This window comes from Athene cunicularia, assembly GCF_003259725.1.
Source record: "Athene cunicularia isolate RWA chromosome 13 unlocalized genomic scaffold, athCun1 chr13_part1, whole genome shotgun sequence".
In the NCBI taxonomy this organism is placed as follows: Eukaryota; Metazoa; Chordata; class Aves; order Strigiformes; family Strigidae; genus Athene; species Athene cunicularia.
In genome coordinates, this window is record NW_020799117.1 from 5107923 (window position 1) to 5125740 (window position 17818).

Genomic DNA, 17818 nt, shown 5'->3' on the forward strand with positions numbered 1-17818 from the left:
GTGTATAAGAGACAGCGTTAAGGCTCCGGGCCGGAGAGTACGTGTCTCAGGGGGAGGAGAAGGTGGCGGCGGGGCCGGTGCGGAGCAGCCGAGCGCCGCGGGGAGGGGTGTCAGCTCCAGCGCGTGGGGGATTTTAATCCGATTCCGGCCGGCCCGGATTTTATTGGGAGCGGGTTTTAAAGTGAGTATGAGCGGGATGGCGACGGCGGAAAAGGGGGGAGGGGCGGGACCGGACCGGATCAGACCGGCCCGGCGGGGGAGGGCGGCGGGCGGCCCCGCTGCGGAGGGATCGGGCGGGCGGTGAGCCGGCGGCCCTGCAGCACCAGCGCTTCCTTTGTTCTGGAGCTGCCTTTTGTTGGCGCCATGTGGTGGCTGGGGGAGGGGCGGGGAGCGGGTTTGTTGCCGTCTCACGCTGTAAAATGGAAGGGGATTTACCTCGGCTCGCTTCGCAGCCCGCGTTTTCCTCATCCTTTCCCTTTTTAACGAAAGGAGGGGAAGGAAGGAGTTGCTTTCTGTCGGGGGCTGGGCTGGTGCAAACTTTCTGGGGATTGCATGACCGATCGCCACCGGCGTCGGTGTAAATGCGAACATGTTTTGTGTAACGCGTATAAAATAATCCCGGCTTTGGGAGCTAATTGGGGTAAGCTAAGTATTTTTGGACGGAGTAAAGCAAAACCAGCACGTTTGAGGCGATATGCGGTGTGTTAAACTAGCAAGAGTGGTTTTGGTGTACTTCTTTGCAGCATTGTCAGAAAAAGGCTTATCTCTTCCGAGTGATTTCTGGAGGAGTCGGTGTAGTTTCGCTGTATTTTGGTAGTGGCATCCTTGTTTAGAAAAGTCATTTATTACCATAGTTGGTCTGTTTATGAATATACATGCCAGACCTGAAAAATACCTGCTTGCTTCTCAAGTGGGTCTTTGTGATTCAAGCTACCCCATGTATTTAATTGGAACTCTTTGTTATCCCTGAGACCTGAACCAGAGGGTCGTTTCCCTCGGGTTGAACAGAGGGCTGATGCCACAGCAGCCTAACAGATTTTGGCTTTAAGGGAAGGATTAAGTTTCGCAGGTTTCCTGTAAGCTGGGGCCGGACGTACCTTTTGCAGACACTATAAGGATTGAGAACCATGTCTTTTAGATCTCTGCGATTTTTCTTTTTACGTCTTTAGAATTCTGCCCTGAAATGTGGGTGATACTCTTTCCCTTTTTTAGATAGGTGACAAATTGTAGCCCCAAATCTGTGTGAAATGGAACTTCCAAGAAAAGCAGTTATTTAGAAGGGTTGACCTGTGTGGAAAATTTAGCTCTGTACTAAAATGAGAGCTGTCCAAGGCAGAGTTCAGGATGCTGACATTAGAGTATTTTGTTAAGAGCTGAAACATGCTTTGATTTAGCTGCACAAAAACACTCAGGAGGGGGAAAAAAAGAGACTACGTGTTAAAGAGTGCAATTTTCCAGTTTTTGTGGCCCCTGAAGGCAAAGCCAAACACTAGGAATTTAGTCTTAATTTTAAAGGACCTGTATAGTGTTATTTAAACACGTGTAGGTATCAATCACTCCAAAACAAAGGTCTGTAAATTACAAAGTGTAATATCTGTGGCTGTGGTAAGAGGTGAATTTAGCATGTGGCAGTATCTGTGTGTGTCCCACAGCTCCATCCCAATGGCATAAAGCAGCTGAAGCTGCCTCCAGACAAATTCCTGTCATCTTGCAATCATTGGATCTCTCTTGATCGTTTTGTAAGTGCAGACAATGATGGCAGGGTATGCTATGGGAAAACCACTGTTGGTCTGTACAGATCATAGCAGTCATGCTTGGTCAGTAAGCTGTTGTGATGAGAAGGAAACCCATCAAGTTACCTTCCTTTCACCTCATATTGAAAGGCTTAGCAAACTTGTACGGCCTTTTCTGTAAGGCTCTGTTGTAATGGCTGCAAGAAGCACACAGACTTTACTTGGACTGTGTCATGCTGCACTTGTCAGTTAAAAGTGCACAGCTTGATATCCTGAAAAAATAAGGGTTTAGCCTACAGGAGATACAGTTTCATCCGGTTTAAGGGGGGAAAAAACACCCACCCTATAGCACCTACAGTTTCTTTTTCCTCACATTACCTTTTGAACATAAATGGATACTTGTTTTAGCAAAAAAGCCAAAGTTACACAAACACCAAAAACCCAATTTTACTTAATAGTCTAGTTTCCAAAGTGCTGCTAGCTTTAGTGCAAAATCTAGGTTGCCTTTAAACAGAGTAATGACAACTTAAACTGCTTTAGTCTATAGTTAGATAAAAAGTCTCAAATGCTTTTAAAAGCTTAGTTTGTTACCTTGGAAACTCTGAAAATAGAAAATACAGCCATGTTATTAATGTTTTCATTTGAAGTGAGGCATTTGAAAACTACCTTATTGACATCATCTGAGTGTCGTTAGCTTCATGTCTGCATTGTGCTTCACTAGTATTTAGTTCTTTGAGATGCTTCAGAGGATATTTTGTGTGGGAAAGTGGGCAGGAAGTACTGTATTGGCCTTTCATGAGAGTAAAGACTAATAGTGGAGATGCCTCTGTAGTACTGATGAAGATAGAACTAGATTCAGTAACTAAGCAGGAACAAGTGCACAATGTAGTAATTAAGGCAGGTCCAAAGTCCCATCCATTGTATGTGACTGTTCTTGGAGGTCATAGATACCTGGTTTAAATTTTGCAGGTTGTTTTTAGGACTAAAAGTTTTATAGCCCTTTGTCCAGATCCTAAAAAAGCTCAGGTATTTTGCTTTTGGTGCATGATTCTATCCTGAATGCTTTCAAAGCAGGAATGATGCTAGGTTCTTTTGAAAACGAAGTTGACAGTACTTGATATAGTTGATGCTGTTTTGTCACAAACAACAAAAAAATTTCAGAATACTGCTGAAAGAATGTAGGAAATATTTTAGGCAGTTTTTACTGTTTCTTATAGTCTGTAATAAACTTCAGGGTGCCTCGTGTCAGTCCCTGAAAAAGGGGGGAACCTACCCTTGTACACTCCTATAGTAATCACAAGCTTTTCACAAGATGCAAAAGTGTGTAACTTTGAACAGTTGGTCCTGTTTCTGACAATGCTGCTGGGGTTGTGTACCACTGCAAGCATCTTGCTGCATGTGCTTTTCTGCAGTACTTCCTAAATCTAAATAGCTTTTATCTCTTTGAAATTTCAGGAAGATGTTCGTTGGTGGCCTCAGCTGGGATACAAGCAAAAAAGACTTGAAAGATTACTTCACCAAATTTGGTGAAGTAACTGACTGTACGATAAAGATGGACCCCAACACAGGAAGATCCAGAGGCTTTGGATTTATTCTCTTCAAAGAACCTGGGAGTGTTGAAAAGGTGAATTTAAGCTTCATATTTCAGATTCTTAACTTCTAGGGGAAACTTTTCTGCTTGAGTTAATCATATCAAACTATGTTTCAGGTTCTGGAACAGAAAGAACACAGGCTAGATGGACGACTAATTGACCCCAAGAAGGCCATGGCAATGAAAAAGGATCCAGTGAAGAAAATATTTGTTGGTGGACTAAACCCAGAAGCCACAGAAGAGAAAATCAGGGAATACTTCGGAGAGTTTGGGGAGGTGTGTAATGTTACCTTAGTAAACATTGAAACATAGTCTCCAATTGCTGTTTAGTTCACCAATAATTTTCAAGTTGCAAATTAAATTGACTTCACATGGGTCAAGCCTTCCGTAACTGATCCAGAGGTTTCCCATTTTGAGAGCAAGACAGGCACATACTGCATTAGATGCTTCCATGGCTAGTTAGATAGCCTTGCCTTTAATTCAAACCATTTTGTCTTATGTTAAAATTATTTTTCGGAGTTGTAGAACTGAAACCTCTGTTCTGAAATCCAATGTTAGTATAGGAAGAATACTGCAATTTTGGTGTTGCATAATATGCACTTAACTGATCTCCTAAAATAGAAGTCTTTTCAATTTAATGTCTTCAGATTGAAGCAATCGAACTTCCAATGGATCCGAAGACCAACAAAAGGAGGGGGTTTGTGTTCATCACCTTCAAGGAAGAAGATCCGGTGAAGAAGGTTTTGGAGAAGAAATTCCACAACGTCAGTGGAAGCAAGGTAAAAACTCTGACTTGTGAATTTCTGTTCAAGTTCTTTAGCATAATACCACTACATCTCTAGTCTGAAAAGGATTTTGTAGACCTCTGATCTCAAGGTACCAAAATTTAAAATGAGGACAGCTTGCAGTTTACCATAGGGGTGTTTTACCATAAGCTCAGTCACAGAGGCTGCCAAGGGCCTTTGCCAATACTTGTGGCTTTAATACTTGCTATGTTCTGGGGGCTTTTGCATGTACAGTATATAATTACATTCATTAAATGCACATGGAAAAACTGGCTTATTTATGGTCTAGCAATATAAGCCATTTCATCAGATAAATAACTATTTTCAGCATTAAGCACTTGCATAAATTCAAGGCTTACAGGTGCTACCTTTGTAAACAGCTGACTGAGCCTGGCTCTGTCAGATGTGGGGGCAGCTTCTGGTGTCTTCTCAGAAGCCTCCCCTGCAGCCCCCCCCCTACCAAAACCTTGTGAGGTATAAACCCAAGACAAGGATCCAGAAAGTAAACATATGCTTGTGGCAACCTGTACCTGGTCAGCTGAACTACTGTAAAAGTTGTGTGAGATGTCCTGAACAGCTGACTGCTCATCTGTGGGAGTAGCTAATAAATAAAGGCTCATGTGTCAAGCTAATGAGAAGAGGACTGGAGGCAAATGATGTGTGCTGACTGGAGGTTACCCTCTTCCCTTGCTCTGTGGCCAGTGCTGACTGTATGCTCACTTCAAAGCCCTATTAGATCTGGTCATACTGTCTGACACAGTAGTTTTTGTTTGCACTGAGTTTAAGCCTGATCTTGACACAGCACAGAAGAAACTTCAGCAAACCTAACGTGCTGGTAGTTGTCAAGACACTGTAGTTAGCAGTAAAGTTTGTTTTCAGGAGAGATGAACACTTACGTGCCAAGGGAGCTGAGAAATCATACCTGTATCTCATAACTATGGCTTGTTTTTATGTCATAGTGATAATATAAAAAGAGCAGGTTACCTTAAAGCTCCTGTGGGGAAGAATTCCAAGCCAGGCTTGCTCAGATGCTGCTGTCACAGGGAGTTCCTTTCACAGCAGCAGTAGCTTTCATCTCAGGAACTAGGAAGCTGGCTTGACAGCTTGAACTGCAGCTTGGGAACCTGTCTTGGAAATGTCCAGTCTGGTTGTTCTTAGCTGTTGCTAGTATTTGATAAGTGGTGATTTCAAGTGTTGGTAGGTGTGCTGTACACTCCATCACAGATGGGGTGTACGATGGCTGCCAGGAAAACTCATGGGGGTGCATTTCTGAGACGCTTGTTCATCCAGTGCAGCTCAGGTGAAGTGATCCCATAGCACCAGGCTCCTCTTGGAGGTTGTGCCAGGACTGAGGGCAGCCTTGGGGCTCCTACAGGAGCGGTGGCTATGCTGAGGTGGCCTCAGCACCTCTTCCATGGGTGAGTTGATGGTCGAGAATAAGGCAGTATGAAAGCAGTGGCCTGCTTTGAATGGCCAGTAATGATTAACCTTTGTCTTCCGTGGGGAAGTGGGTGGTAGGAAGTAGGTGGTCTAAAATACTCAGCAGTGGCCTGCTTTGAATGTCTGACAGTGACTTACCTTTGTCCAGGTGGCACAGTAAATCAGATGCTTCTGGATATGCACTAGTCCTGCTCATGTGCCAGGGAGCAGAGCACGGATACCTCCTTTGCCTCCAGAGTAACCTCTGGCTTTTCTAGGTGGTTAGGCTGGGCGCTGCTGCTATAAGACAGTATACACACTCTTCCTTGTTTTTTATTTTCAGTGCGAGATTAAGGTAGCACAGCCAAAAGAAGTATACCAGCAGCAACAGTTCAGTAGTGGTGGAGGAAGAGGTAGCTATGGAGGAAGAGGCAGAGGTGGAAGAGGCGGCGGTAAGTACTACACGCACTACTTTAGTATGGACACATTCTAAATAAGTTGTGTGTACTAAAATGGGATTTTGTGGATGGTTTTCCCTTCTATAGCTCAAAGTCAAAATTGGAATCAAGGTTATGGCAATTACTGGAACCAGGGTTATGGGAATCAAGGATACGGCTATCAGCAAGGTTATGGTGGCTATGGAGGCTATGATTATTCAGGATATGGGTATTATGGATATGGACCAGGCTATGATTACAGTAAGTAAAGAGAACTGTATTGGGTATAAGCAAACGTAACTAATTAGCAGTTTAATGCATTTGTTCTCTTGTTCATAGGTCAAGGCAGTGCAAATTATGGGAAGACACCAAGACGTGGTGGTCATCAGAATAACTACAAGCCATATTGATCAAACTTATTCAGGTATGCAGTGGCATGGTCTCTTTTGGAAAATGACTGCATAGGTTTTGTATACAATGCTGTAGATGGATATTTCAGTTCTGTACCAAATTTAACTTTACAATAAATTTCTATGGCCTGTTAAATGTGCATCTTACTTGGAAGAGCTCCCTGGAAATGTTTTACATGTTTAATACTTACAGATAACTAGTTGTCTAGACAGTGTGGTGTGTAAATTTCAGCCTTGCTGAAGATATTAATTAATGATTTTATTAATAGGTTAAACTGAAACTGATTTTGAGGGTCTGCTTAAAGCTGCAGCTCTGCATCTAGGGACTGCCTCTTGGAGTTAACTATGGACTCTGCATTACTCCAGTTGTACAGAATGAAATGCATCTTAGGGAACCAGTGTCACTTTCCACCTTTTTATTTTGTATTGTTTTTGTGTCATACATTTCCTGTAATGGAAGTGTTAATTTTACTGTACTTTTTGGTACCTTTTTGGAATCTAATGTATTGTAAGGTATTTTACATGTGTTCTGATTCACCATGACATGGATATTGAAGCTATCCTAGCTTTTGAAATAAAAAAGGCGTAATCTAGTGTCTTGTGCCATTCTTCAGCTTATGTATTAGTAAAACGCCAGTATACTGTTCCCAGAACTTAGTTAATGGCGGTACCTTGATAGATGAAGAGTTGTGCTTAAATGTTTTTAATCTTAAAACTAGAAGGCTGTTGGTAGTTGTGCTCACTTGCAGTTAAGTGGCAGCTAAAAACTGCAGTCACTTCTGCCTGGAGGTTATGGAAGAGAACTCAGGTGGAAAGCCCCAGATGTTGTGGAGGCTGTGCTGGTGGTTCGTGTTCTAGACAAGCACAGAGGCTCGGCATAACTGTGTCGGTGTCTGCGTTGTAGGGCTCTGCTAGGAGGAGCTGGAGGCGCAGGTTTCAGGTACAGCTTGGAAGTCTAGACAGTGCTGCAGGAGGAAGCTAAGAGGTGTGCAAGCAGCTAGCTGCCCTTCTTTCATGTTTTACTGTCTTGAGTCTGAGACTTTTCTACAAGTTCTTAATAATATGTTATGCCTGACTTGCAAGGCAGGTTAGACAGGCATTAAATTACCAATGCAAAGTCTGAATTACTGCAGCCTTTTGGTGTATCTTAAAAGGCTAAAAGAACTGCTAAAGTTGTGAGTGGAAAAACAACAAAACATCTCTCTAGAGATGAGCGACCAGCTAGAAATACACTCCCCTTTTTGGACTAGTTTACCACTATTTTAAGGCAATAAGTACCATGTGATTTGCCTGTCTTGCTGCAGAACAGTCCCAATCTCAGATGTATAAATAAGTAGCAAGTGCTGCTGCACAAAGTAAACTTCTAATTTTTGTTGCAGTAATCAATTCTATTTTTAACTTTCCTTCTAAAGCTAAAATATGACAGCTTTTTTTATTGTAACAAATTCTATTTGAACAAATGAACCAGAAGTGGAATGAAACCAAGTAACTAAGACAAGACATAAACAGATGTTAGTAGTGATCTTTTCAGTTTTTTTAACAAGGAACGCAGCTATTCCTGCAGGGACTATATTATGCTGCTCCCTGCTGGCTGTCCTTGAAAAGAAAAACTTCTGTAAAATTAGAAGTCTGTAAGACTCTGGGGTTAAGTGAAACTCCTGAGTATAAAAAAGATGAATCGGATTTTAAATCTAATAGTTGACATGACAGCTTTACAGCTGGAGAATGTAACCCAATGCCCTACTTGCAAATAAAAAAAATTGCAGACCACTGAAACAAATGAGCACAGTATTTAAAAGTATTACTGTCTCAAGATTTAAAATTGAAATGCTTTACTCCTGCATACCTGTTTTCTCATGAAATAAGTGGTAGTGGAATAACTATCTAGCAAACAGTTTGCTTTCCAGCAGGGAATTTGCATAGTATCAGGATCATACTGCTGCAGTACTTCTGGCTGGTGTATTAGCAATAGTTTGTCAGCTGGCTGTTCCTTTGGGGTTTTTTTGGAAGTAGGTTCTTGGGTAATGCTTCCTCAACAGGTGATGTGGCCTTAAGCAGAAATTAAGGATACTGGTAATTAAATGCAGAGCTGGCTTTCCCTTTCTTTGCATGAAAAGTCTGTGATATAAAGAACTTGTAATTGCCTGGTGAAAGTGAGGGCTTGTACACAAGGTTGTTGCTTATGGCTGTAATGTACTCTTAATTTACTAATCCTACTTGGATATTTCTTGAGGACAGAATATTTCGTAAGAACTGGTTTGGGAGCCATGGCCTCAGCTGTCTGTTTCTCATGCATATGATGTTATGAATTTGGGACTGAAGGTTTGACTTAATCTGGTCACTGAGACAGTTTGTTGACTATAGTGCTGCTAGGGACCTTGTTATGAAACTGGCTGCTGAAAGTGGTCAGAGGAGTCTGGGCAGGACTGGGTGTACTGGAAGCTAGAATGGCGCTTGCATTAGTAGCAGCAAGTTTAAAAAAAAAAAAAAAAAACAACAACATTGGCTCATCTTAATTTGCAAAAGTCAATCTTGAAATAGCATGAATTTAGAAAATGTAGTTTATAGTAGCTACTAGAAATATATTCCTTTATAATCAGTTTTAGATACGCTGTTTTAAATAAAAGCCAATTCCACACTCTGGCAGATTTGAAACAAGCTCTTGTAAAATTTATTTCTCCTAAAGCTTTTACTAAATAACAAGATAATCGAAAGTAAGAAAATCAAGGGTAATTTATCTCGTTTAAGACATGCTAGGATGAAGATTAAATGTGCATTATTACAGTAGAATAATGTTTCTTAGTAGTAGATCTTGAACATTGTTTAAAACCTATGGAAAGAAAATAATGTTACTTTTTTTGTGAAAACGTCATTAAAAGCAATCTACTTCATTGCCTCATTTTCGCTTACATTATATGTAAGTGTCATACTACTACTGTGCTTAGTAAGAGGCTTTTTGCATTCTTGGTTTTCTGTAGAAAATAAAGGCATTTTTCTTGCTTAGTTGAGATTGCAGAGAAGCACATTAAGTCATTAGGTCTCTAAGTTAAACTGGCACTGTTGAGTAATCTTTCTGTTCTCAAGAATAAGTAGTTACGAACAGCTGTATGTCTTTCCATTAACTTGCTAAATAAAATATTAACACATTTTTCTTGTGCCTGCTATACTAATATTGCACTGAACTATAAAAGCACATTTCTCCTTAGCTCAGAGCCATAGTGCTGTGAATCCACTGTGGTGGTTGAGGCCACCAATGATTACATCAATTACAGTAGGTACATTCCTGTCCAGGTACCTAGAGTTTTAATGGGTACTTGGTTTAAAAATACTTGGTTGTCTTTTAGTCAGAGTAGGTTGAAGAAGTGTACTAAGTGTACCAAAAGGTGCTATCACTGAGGTGCTAACTGTTAAGTGTACACTGTGCTCATGAGTGTGTGGCAAAATGAGTTGCAGCTAGGACGTTCTCTGTAAGCGAGCCACAGAGGGACCTCAACAGATACTAACATTTACAAGGCTTGGAAGAATTACAGGACTTGGTCTTACTGATGCCCACAAACTTCTGAGTATAGGGATAAATTGACACTTAAACATAACAGCCTTGAACCTGAAATGATCCTACAGAGTAGTCCAAAACGCTCAAGAGAACAGAAGTCATTACTATTTAAAAGTCAGATATTAAGTGAAATGGGAGCCTTGGTAGTAAAAGTATTGTTTATAGCCCTTCATAAAGCTGCTGGTTTGTTGATGTTTGGTAAGAGGAGGTTCCCAGACTGTGGCATGCAGAATGTATAGTGCTCCTGCCCTTAAGGGCACTTGAGGCAACTTGCTGAGTAGTTATGCAGTTGGAACAGCTGTCTAGAGACTTAAGACACTGAGCAGCTAGCATAAAAACTATGTTTTTGTCTTGATGTGCATGTCATTTGCATGCCAGGGGTTAAACTTGGTCACTCTTAAAGCTTCCCAGCCAAGCACAGCATGCTCTAGTGGTAGGCATTTCTGGGACATGTTGGACCTAGCTTGCAAACAAATGAATACATACAGTGGTTACTACAAGTGTCAGGCTCTGATAGGAGGTAGTTTGGAATGCCAGATGTACACAAGTCTGGCCCATGCTTCTAGATTGCCAGAAATTCCTGCAAGTTAACTTCAAAAGCTCTCCTGCCAGTGACAATGCTTGTAAAATTACATTTAGGAACCTTGGCTTTCAAATAGTAAAGGGTGACTACAGATAAATACCTGCTCAGGTAGAACAAGTCGATGTTTTCTTTTGGTTCAGACTTTCTTTTTCCATATCTGGAGAGAGAATAAACAACAATTTAGCAAACTTGTGACTTTGAGACAAGTTTTCGCACTAACTGCTGCTGAGCATGCAGGAGTTGTAGAAAAAGTGAAGTGGCAAATGCACACAGGTTATGACATTTAAGAATGAAGTTTGGACGGCTTTTACCAGTTGCCATTGATCAGATTAGTAAACACTTAAACCTCTGCCAGAACAAAGCTATTTTAAAAGGTATATGCATCTGTGCAGTAAATAGCTTTGTTAGAAACAAAATAATTTTTAATATATTTGAGTGATTTTAAAACAGAATAATTTAGAAGTGAAGGTGAAACTTGCATTGACAAAGACTAATTTTGCTATATGTTCAGTATCCACCATCTTGGCTTTGTTTTAGCACTTCTGAAAAACAGACTCAGCACTGTCTTTAAGGCAGTCCAACAGCAACCCTCTATAAGGTAGTTCTGATCTGTACTACCTGTTAGTAGTTTGTCAATAGTGTCCACAACAAATTTTGCATCCTCCATACTGAAGCACATTGGGGGCTTGAATTTAAGCACATTTCTTCCTGGCCCGTCTGTACTCAATAGAATATATTCTTCCTTAAGTCTGGAAAGAGAATAACAAAGAATTATTTTCATCTTTGCAAGCAGTTAGAAAAACTTATATGCATCAGCATGCAGGCTGTCCAGACAATGCCTTTCTGCACTCACTGATTTCTTTTTCTGCCAGTTGGCTGTATTTTAACAACTACTGAGTGGCAAGGTTACCCTGTAACTGTGTGCTTGCCTCACACATTGAGGAACTACGTGATTGTCCCTTGTACCTTGTTACTAGATGCTCTGCTTCTGCTGTAGCTGGGGTTCGTTCTGCTTGATCCTTGATTAAGTCCACTCCGATGAATAAGCCAGAACCCCTTTAAAAGAAATAAAAATAGTCAATCTATGTCAGAGGAAGGAACTGCAAGTGAACTAAACTGAGAGTTTTTTGTGAGACCAAACTTTACTGTATGAGAATTAACTGATGTTTGACTAGTTGTAGAAAAGGTATTGCTGTTTTCAAGAAATGCAGTAATACAGTACAGACTCTTATCTGCTTAGAATGGCAGCACAGGACATGTTAAGCATGTTTTCCATCCAGTTCATTAATTCTGTTCTTTGTGCACTTGAAGTAAGAGTTCAAACAGGAAAGTGAATTCTTTCAGCAACTAATAAATCAATAAAGTGGTACTGGCCTAGAGTGGCAGAGTATATCAGACTTTTGATAAAATCAAGTTTGTTTTAATCTAATGTACAGCAGGATGTTAATTTTTCCTGAAAACACAGATTTAATTAATTTCTTAAAACTACCTCAGTTTGAACCAAAGAAAAAGCATCTAGAAATGTAAATAAGGCACTGATACCTGACATCACCAATGATGGGATGCTTGATTTTCTGCTCCTTCAGTAGCTTCATCAAGAAGTTGCCTACTTCTGTGGCATGGGCCTGAAGGTGTTCCTTCTCAATCACATCTAACACCGCTAACCCAATCGCACATGAAACAGGGTTTCCTCCAAACTGAGCTCAGGAAAGGAACATGCAGTAGCCATGGAAAGGGAAGAAAGATGCAATTGTGTCAGTTGAAAGTGTAGCCTCAGTGATATAATGAGCATACTGTTATTTTTAGGAGGTGGAACCAGTAAATAGAATGTTATATACTGGAAATATAGAAACAATATAAACAGTAACTGAGTCATAAATATTAATAAAACCACTGCATGATGATCTAATTTTAATACTTAGACTCCTGTAGAGATATGGAGAGTTTGGGCAACTTTCTACTTACTGTATTAAAATACTCTACTCCCGTGGCTCCAAACGCTTCTGCAATTTCTTTTGTTGTTGCTACACAGGCAATAGGGTGCCCATTTCCTATTGGTTTTCCCATAGTGACGATATCAGGTATAAAATCTCCCTGGAGCTGGAATGCCCAAAAGTGCTTGCCAACCCTGCCAAAGCCAACTTGAATTTCGTCAGCAATAAATACACCTCCTGCCTTGTGTACATGCCTGTAACATAACAGATTTAATTGTCTCTTAAGAGGAAACAGAAGCTAATGCTTAAATATTTAAGAACAGGCAGAAAGCATTACTTTGCAAACTTTGAGAAAACAAACTTTTCCAGACCTATATTCTACATCATGTGCTTAAAAGCAGGTTTTTGCCATGCAAAGTTTACATTCTAACATGAAGGCACAAGCCATATAACTTGATAGGCTATCAAACTATATGCTACAGCAGGTAGAGAAGTTCTCCATCATCTATATTTAGCAAGTTTGTTAAACTCACTTAAAAAGTTAAAATAACGAATGACCACTTACTCTGCAACCTTCTGAAAATAGCCTGCTGGTGGAATGATTTGACCACCCACGCTCGGCAGAGATTCAACAAAAAATGCAGCAATCTGAAACATATGTAGCATGTAATGTTTGAACACAATACAGAACCTTGTGGAAATTGTGTTAACAATTAGCAAGCTCTTTGTCATTAGATGCTTCTTGCATAATTACGTGATCTTTTCTTTTTGACAAGCCCCTACAGTTTAGCTCAGTAATCCTGAACAACACTTGACAGCTGTGCTCATTTTTAAGGCAAGACAAATGGTTAAGGAAATTGCTTTTTACCTTTCTGCCCCTCTTGCTTGCTTGCTCAATAATATTTTTCACTTCATTAGCATAGGCTGTTGATGAATCTTCATGGTCTTCTCTATAAAGTCCTCTGTATGTGTCTGGAACAGGAGCCTATGCAAAGGAACAGTATCCTATATTCAGTATATTGTAAATAAGAATTAATTAATGAATTTAGTTGATAGTTATAGGCAGAAGTACATACCACGTGGACCCATTCCTTTTGTCCTTCTAGATTTCTGAATTTATATGGGCTTATGTCAATCAAGGATGTCAGATGTCCATGGTAAGCACTTAAAAAACAATTAGCAGAACTAAACAGTAATTTCCTCAGTATCAAGAGTTCTTTAGGGTTAGCATTACCGATAGCTAAAGAGTAGCTAGGCTCTGCCACCTGGTGGGAATACAGCACTTTAGCTGAGAACAGCTCTGCAACTTCTATCAATAAACTTAGTACTATTTGCATTTTTTTGCGTATCTGAAGGTAGGGGATGCAGGAGGACAGTGCTCCTTGTTGCTAGTTTGCGTGGTTACAACCAGTGACTAGAACCACAGCAGTATAAGTTCTGAGCTATCTGACAACGTTGCAGAACAACTGGAAGGGACGTGTCTGACCTACTTCTGAATGTCCTCCAGTGATGGAGTTTCCAGTCTCCTTGGGCATCCTGTTCTAATATTTAGCCCCCTTCATGGTAAAAGAGGTTCTTCCCTGTGTCTCATCAGAATTTCCTCGGGATTCAACTTCATGTCTATGTCTCTTTTTCCTGTTACCAGACATCTTCAGGCCTGGCTCCATCTTTCCTGCATCTTGCCACTAGACAGTTGCAGTAGGGGCCCCCTCTAGCTGTCTATTACAGCTGAACAAATCCAGTTCTCTTAACCTCTCAAGCCTGTGGCTCCCTACCCACTGTGACAGGCCACTGCTGGCCTCCTTCCAGTATATCAACAGCTGTCCTGTACTGGAGAGCCCAACCTGGACATGCTTCTCTCACAAATACTGAACAGGGAAAAATTACTTCCTTCAACCTCTTGGTCTTTTTGTTGTGTTCCTACTATAACAGGTTTTCAGAAATGATCTGACCACAGACCAAAACTGAGCCTTGTATGCCACAGGAGATAAAATAGCCAGTATACTTACTGGTCTAAAACGATAACGTCCTCATGTTTTGTATACTGTCGTGCCAATCTTAGGGCAAGATCATTCGCTTCAGATCTACAATTGAAAAATTCATTAAGTGTTTCATTGCAGATGTCTTGAGTTTTTGAAATTCTAACCTCCCTTGCAATCCTGTTTGTGTCTGCAAAGAACAGATGGAACTTCATAATCTGCACTCATTAGGTAGGACTGTTCACCAGAACAGAGTCCATCTTAAAAAGCTGGAGTACAGAAACTACTTCGGAAACAAGTTTGCCTGGGAATACGCCCCACCCCTGCAGAAATATGCATTTTTATATTTAATTTTGGTAACAGAAGTAATTCTCAATTCAAAATACAAGTCAGACCAGAAATTAATACAGTGTATATTTACATTAATGTTTTGTAGTCTAAGGTCTTACAAATAAAGCCCTTCTTAAATAAAGCACCAGTTTAGTTTGCTGCTAGCTTGCTAAATGTGAACTTCCATGTCACTGAAGTTCTAAAAAGAACCAGTTTCTTGAAAAACCCCAAACCATGTTTTTTGTCAATAGTTATCGTCATCCACACCAGATCATGCAATTGGCTGTTGACCAGAAAGTATTGTTTATATATCTCTAGTGAAAACAGTATCAGTTCTAATATACCTGTCTGACTTACCCAGAATTCAAAAAATAAAATGTGCATAACTTCTCAGGTAGTGTTTTTGAAAGTCTCTCTGCGTAATCAACCAAGTTGTCATGAAGATAACGAGAATTTGTATTTAACAGTTGGTTTTGCTCATGGGCTGCTTTTACTATATCGGGGTGACAATGTCCAACTGCAAGAGAGGGTGGAGAGTGGTTTGAGAGTTCTTCCATATTACCCATGGTGTTCATTCACTTAAGGCTTAAATTCACATAACTTAAGGCTTAAATTTCTCTTAATAGAACAGATATTATCACTGATGATTGTATTTCATCAGCAGAGCATTAATGACATTGTCAGCAGAAGACAATGTCTGTACACCTTGTAACCTTTCTGTAAGAACTTTCTTTCAAAAAGTTTGAAGTTGCCTGCTACTGTACTTTAAGGTTTGTAGTTAATAGTGGAAATATTGACATGCTAGAACAAATAGTCTCTAATTTGACATTTGGATTTAGAAGCTTACATAATTTAGGGGTCTGAGAATGCACAGGTGGGCTTTACCATCAAAAAATTATTAGCCCTGCCTGCTAGGGTGTTTGTGACAGCACTGACCAGGTAGATTTCAAATGCTGTAAGAAAGCAGCAGTTACTTCCTAATACACAATTAACGAAGGCACCACACTGAGTAGTGGTCATGTGGCTGTGAAAGCAGCAGTAACATTTACAAACAACAAAATATCAAGCCATTTCTTTGTTTTCACAGTCAGGTGCTTTACTTAAAGCTTTCATGGAAAAAAACCCAAACCCCACCCTGTAAACTTTAAACAAGTATGTTTTTAGAAAGAACAGGAAACAAGCCTGGAAAACAGTGACACAGAGAAAACGTGAACTGTAATTTCCTAAACTATAGACTCCAGAAAGAAGCCTATATAATTTTCCAATTAAACAACCCCTCCCCCAACACAGTGCAACAGTGGTAAAAAGTAGTGATTGTTCCTTGTTCTGCTCAGAAAAACATGGTATCAAATAACATGACTTTTAACTTACCATGAGCAACATTGTTTATGCAGTCAAGGTATTGCCTTCCATTCTCATCATACATATACTGGCCTTTTGCCTTTATGATCTTCACCGGATCATTAGAAAAAAACAGCTTGCAAGAAGAGCTGTGGCAAGCATCAGAAAGAAAAATTAATCTTAGTGAATTCTACAAGTCACACAGTTTATTCTGCTGATAATATTTTTGGTTTGGTCAGTTAATCAAGAAAAAGACATTTCCCCAGTTTGCAGGCACATGCTGTCATCCTCCTCCTGGCACCTAAAACAAAGCTTGCGATGAGGAACAGGCTTCGTGCCCTAAATCGCGTCAAATTTTGTTAAATTTTGTTTTGAAAATTCTTCACTAGGCATCTAGCTATAGCACAGAGATAGGATTTACCTCTGTAGTTTCATCCATTCTTAACTGCGGTTCCTTACTGTCTCTGCTGTCTTCCCTTCATGTTTTTGAAACCCTCTTTGTGATAGTTTTTATTATATTCTTGCCATTCTTGCTAAGGTCCTGATTTTCCAGGTAGTGTGGTTGTTAGACCTGTATAAAGCTTCACTAACTTAGCTGAAACCTTAAGTGATTTTATAAGGCTGAGTCTACTTAAATGCATTTGTTTTCTTTCACTTCTTACTTGTTTGGCAATTTATTTAAAACTGAAACACATGTCTGCCCAAGTAGGAGTGGCAGAGATTTGACTCTCAAGGGCAATACCAAACTTTCATGCTTCATTTAGAAGATTGCTTATACAAAAAGAAAGTAATTTGATCATAAATATAAAATCATTGTCAAATGAATGATAAAAGACAACGATAACATCAGAAACTGCTTTACTATCCCTCCCCTGCAGAAATCCTGGACTTATGTGTGAGCTAGCAGTAGAGTGGTAAAACAGTTGGGTTTTTTTGTAAGCTTACTTAGACTGTTCAACAGATACTAAGAAAGCAGTTGTGCGGGGACTGGCTCTTTGTTCCCAGTGGCAGGGAATTACAAGAAGATTAAATACAGGGAATGGTATTCTTCAGGTTTGTGTAACTAGCAAAATACGAATTCCAGCATTTTACTTCAGCCCAACTTCTTGATTCATAAACATACAAAGATTAAAGTAGCCTTATTTTTTAATATATAAGGCACAATAGTGAAAGCATTCCCGCAGTTAACTGTAACCGTTGGGCTGCCATTCCTGGTCTACAGAACTAAGAATTTTTTAGGTCAGGTGAAGCAATGCAACTAATCAGGAATGTAGAACTGAGTCTTGTACTTAATTCTGTTGAACTGGGCAGACATATGTTGTTCATTCTGTCACGTTTTTGGTGCAAAAAAAAGTTTTCTGAAAAGACAAGCTATAGGCCAGGCAGACCCTCTGCCTAGCCGGCCTCCACCGGCAGCCCCGCCCGGAGCCTCCCGCCGTTCTGCAGGTGGGTTTAGTTCAGCTCCACGTCGAGCTCTCGGCTGGGCTGCCAGAAAATGCTTTCTAAGCAGTTTAAAGTTTAAACAGCCACGCTAAATAGCGTACGGCTTTTACACTTCAGTGTCGTCACCCTCCCTCCTTAGGAAACGCCAGTTCTCCCAATGACACCAGTAAAACCAGGCGTTGCTGCCCGCGAGCCGCACGGGCTGTCCCCGCGGCCTTGCCGCTTCACGGCCCCGGTTGTGGCCAGGCAGGAGCGGGGCTGCGGCAGCCCCGGCCGCGGT

At 40.5% G+C, this 17818-nt stretch overlaps 2 protein-coding genes across 5 annotated transcripts in view; one reads left to right on the top strand and one right to left on the bottom strand.

The window, feature by feature from the left end:
• The first annotated feature begins 3192 nt into the window (after positions 1-3192).
• Positions 3193-17818, top strand: part of HNRNPAB (heterogeneous nuclear ribonucleoprotein A/B) — a 26501-nt gene continuing 11875 nt past the window's right edge. For 2 of the 3 annotated variants that reach the window (XM_026858070.1, XM_026858067.1), the window contains exons 1-6: positions 3193-3357; positions 3442-3600; positions 3972-4103; positions 5872-5980; positions 6074-6226; positions 6305-6389. In XM_026858070.1, the coding sequence (XP_026713871.1) occupies positions 3193-3357; positions 3442-3600; positions 3972-4103; positions 5872-5980; positions 6074-6226; positions 6305-6375 (789 nt within the window). In that variant the 3' untranslated portion in view covers positions 6376-6389. Of the gene's footprint in view, positions 3358-3441; positions 3601-3971; positions 4104-5871; positions 5981-6073; positions 6227-6304; positions 6390-6644; positions 6970-17818 lie in introns of those variants that run through there. The other variant, XM_026858068.1, reaches the window with a different exon arrangement.
• On the bottom strand, positions 7811-17800 carry LOC113485134 (5-phosphohydroxy-L-lysine phospho-lyase-like). 2 transcript variants are annotated; one of them, XM_026858066.1, is made up of 12 exons: positions 16126-17800; positions 15112-15271; positions 14455-14529; positions 13522-13609; positions 13314-13430; positions 13011-13093; positions 12477-12699; positions 12054-12208; positions 11478-11567; positions 11130-11260; positions 10612-10668; positions 7811-9205 (listed from the first exon to the last, which is right to left on the bottom strand). In XM_026858066.1, exons 1-11 carry the CDS (start codon positions 16178-16180, stop codon positions 10616-10618), a joined length of 1230 nt encoding a protein of 409 aa, XP_026713867.1. In that variant the 5' UTR covers positions 16181-17800; the 3' UTR covers positions 7811-9205; positions 10612-10615. The 2 variants fall into 2 exon arrangements, with proteins under 2 accessions (XP_026713867.1, XP_026713866.1); XM_026858065.1 differs by lacking the exon at positions 16126-17800 and having other exon boundaries at positions 15112-15862.

Excerpts from the sequence above, each read along its gene's own strand:
- LOC113485134 (XM_026858065.1), bottom strand. The coding sequence starts at position 15,329 with ATGAACACCATGGGTAATATGGAAGAACTCTCAAACCACTCTCCACCC. Across the intron at positions 13,610-14,454 it reads GACGTTATCGTTTTAGACCA|TGCTTACCATGGACATCTGA; the intron begins GTAAGTATACTG and ends TTGTTTTTTAAG. Across the intron at positions 13,431-13,521 it reads AAAAGGAATGGGTCCACGTG|GCTCCTGTTCCAGACACATA; the intron begins GTATGTACTTCT and ends TCCTTTGCATAG.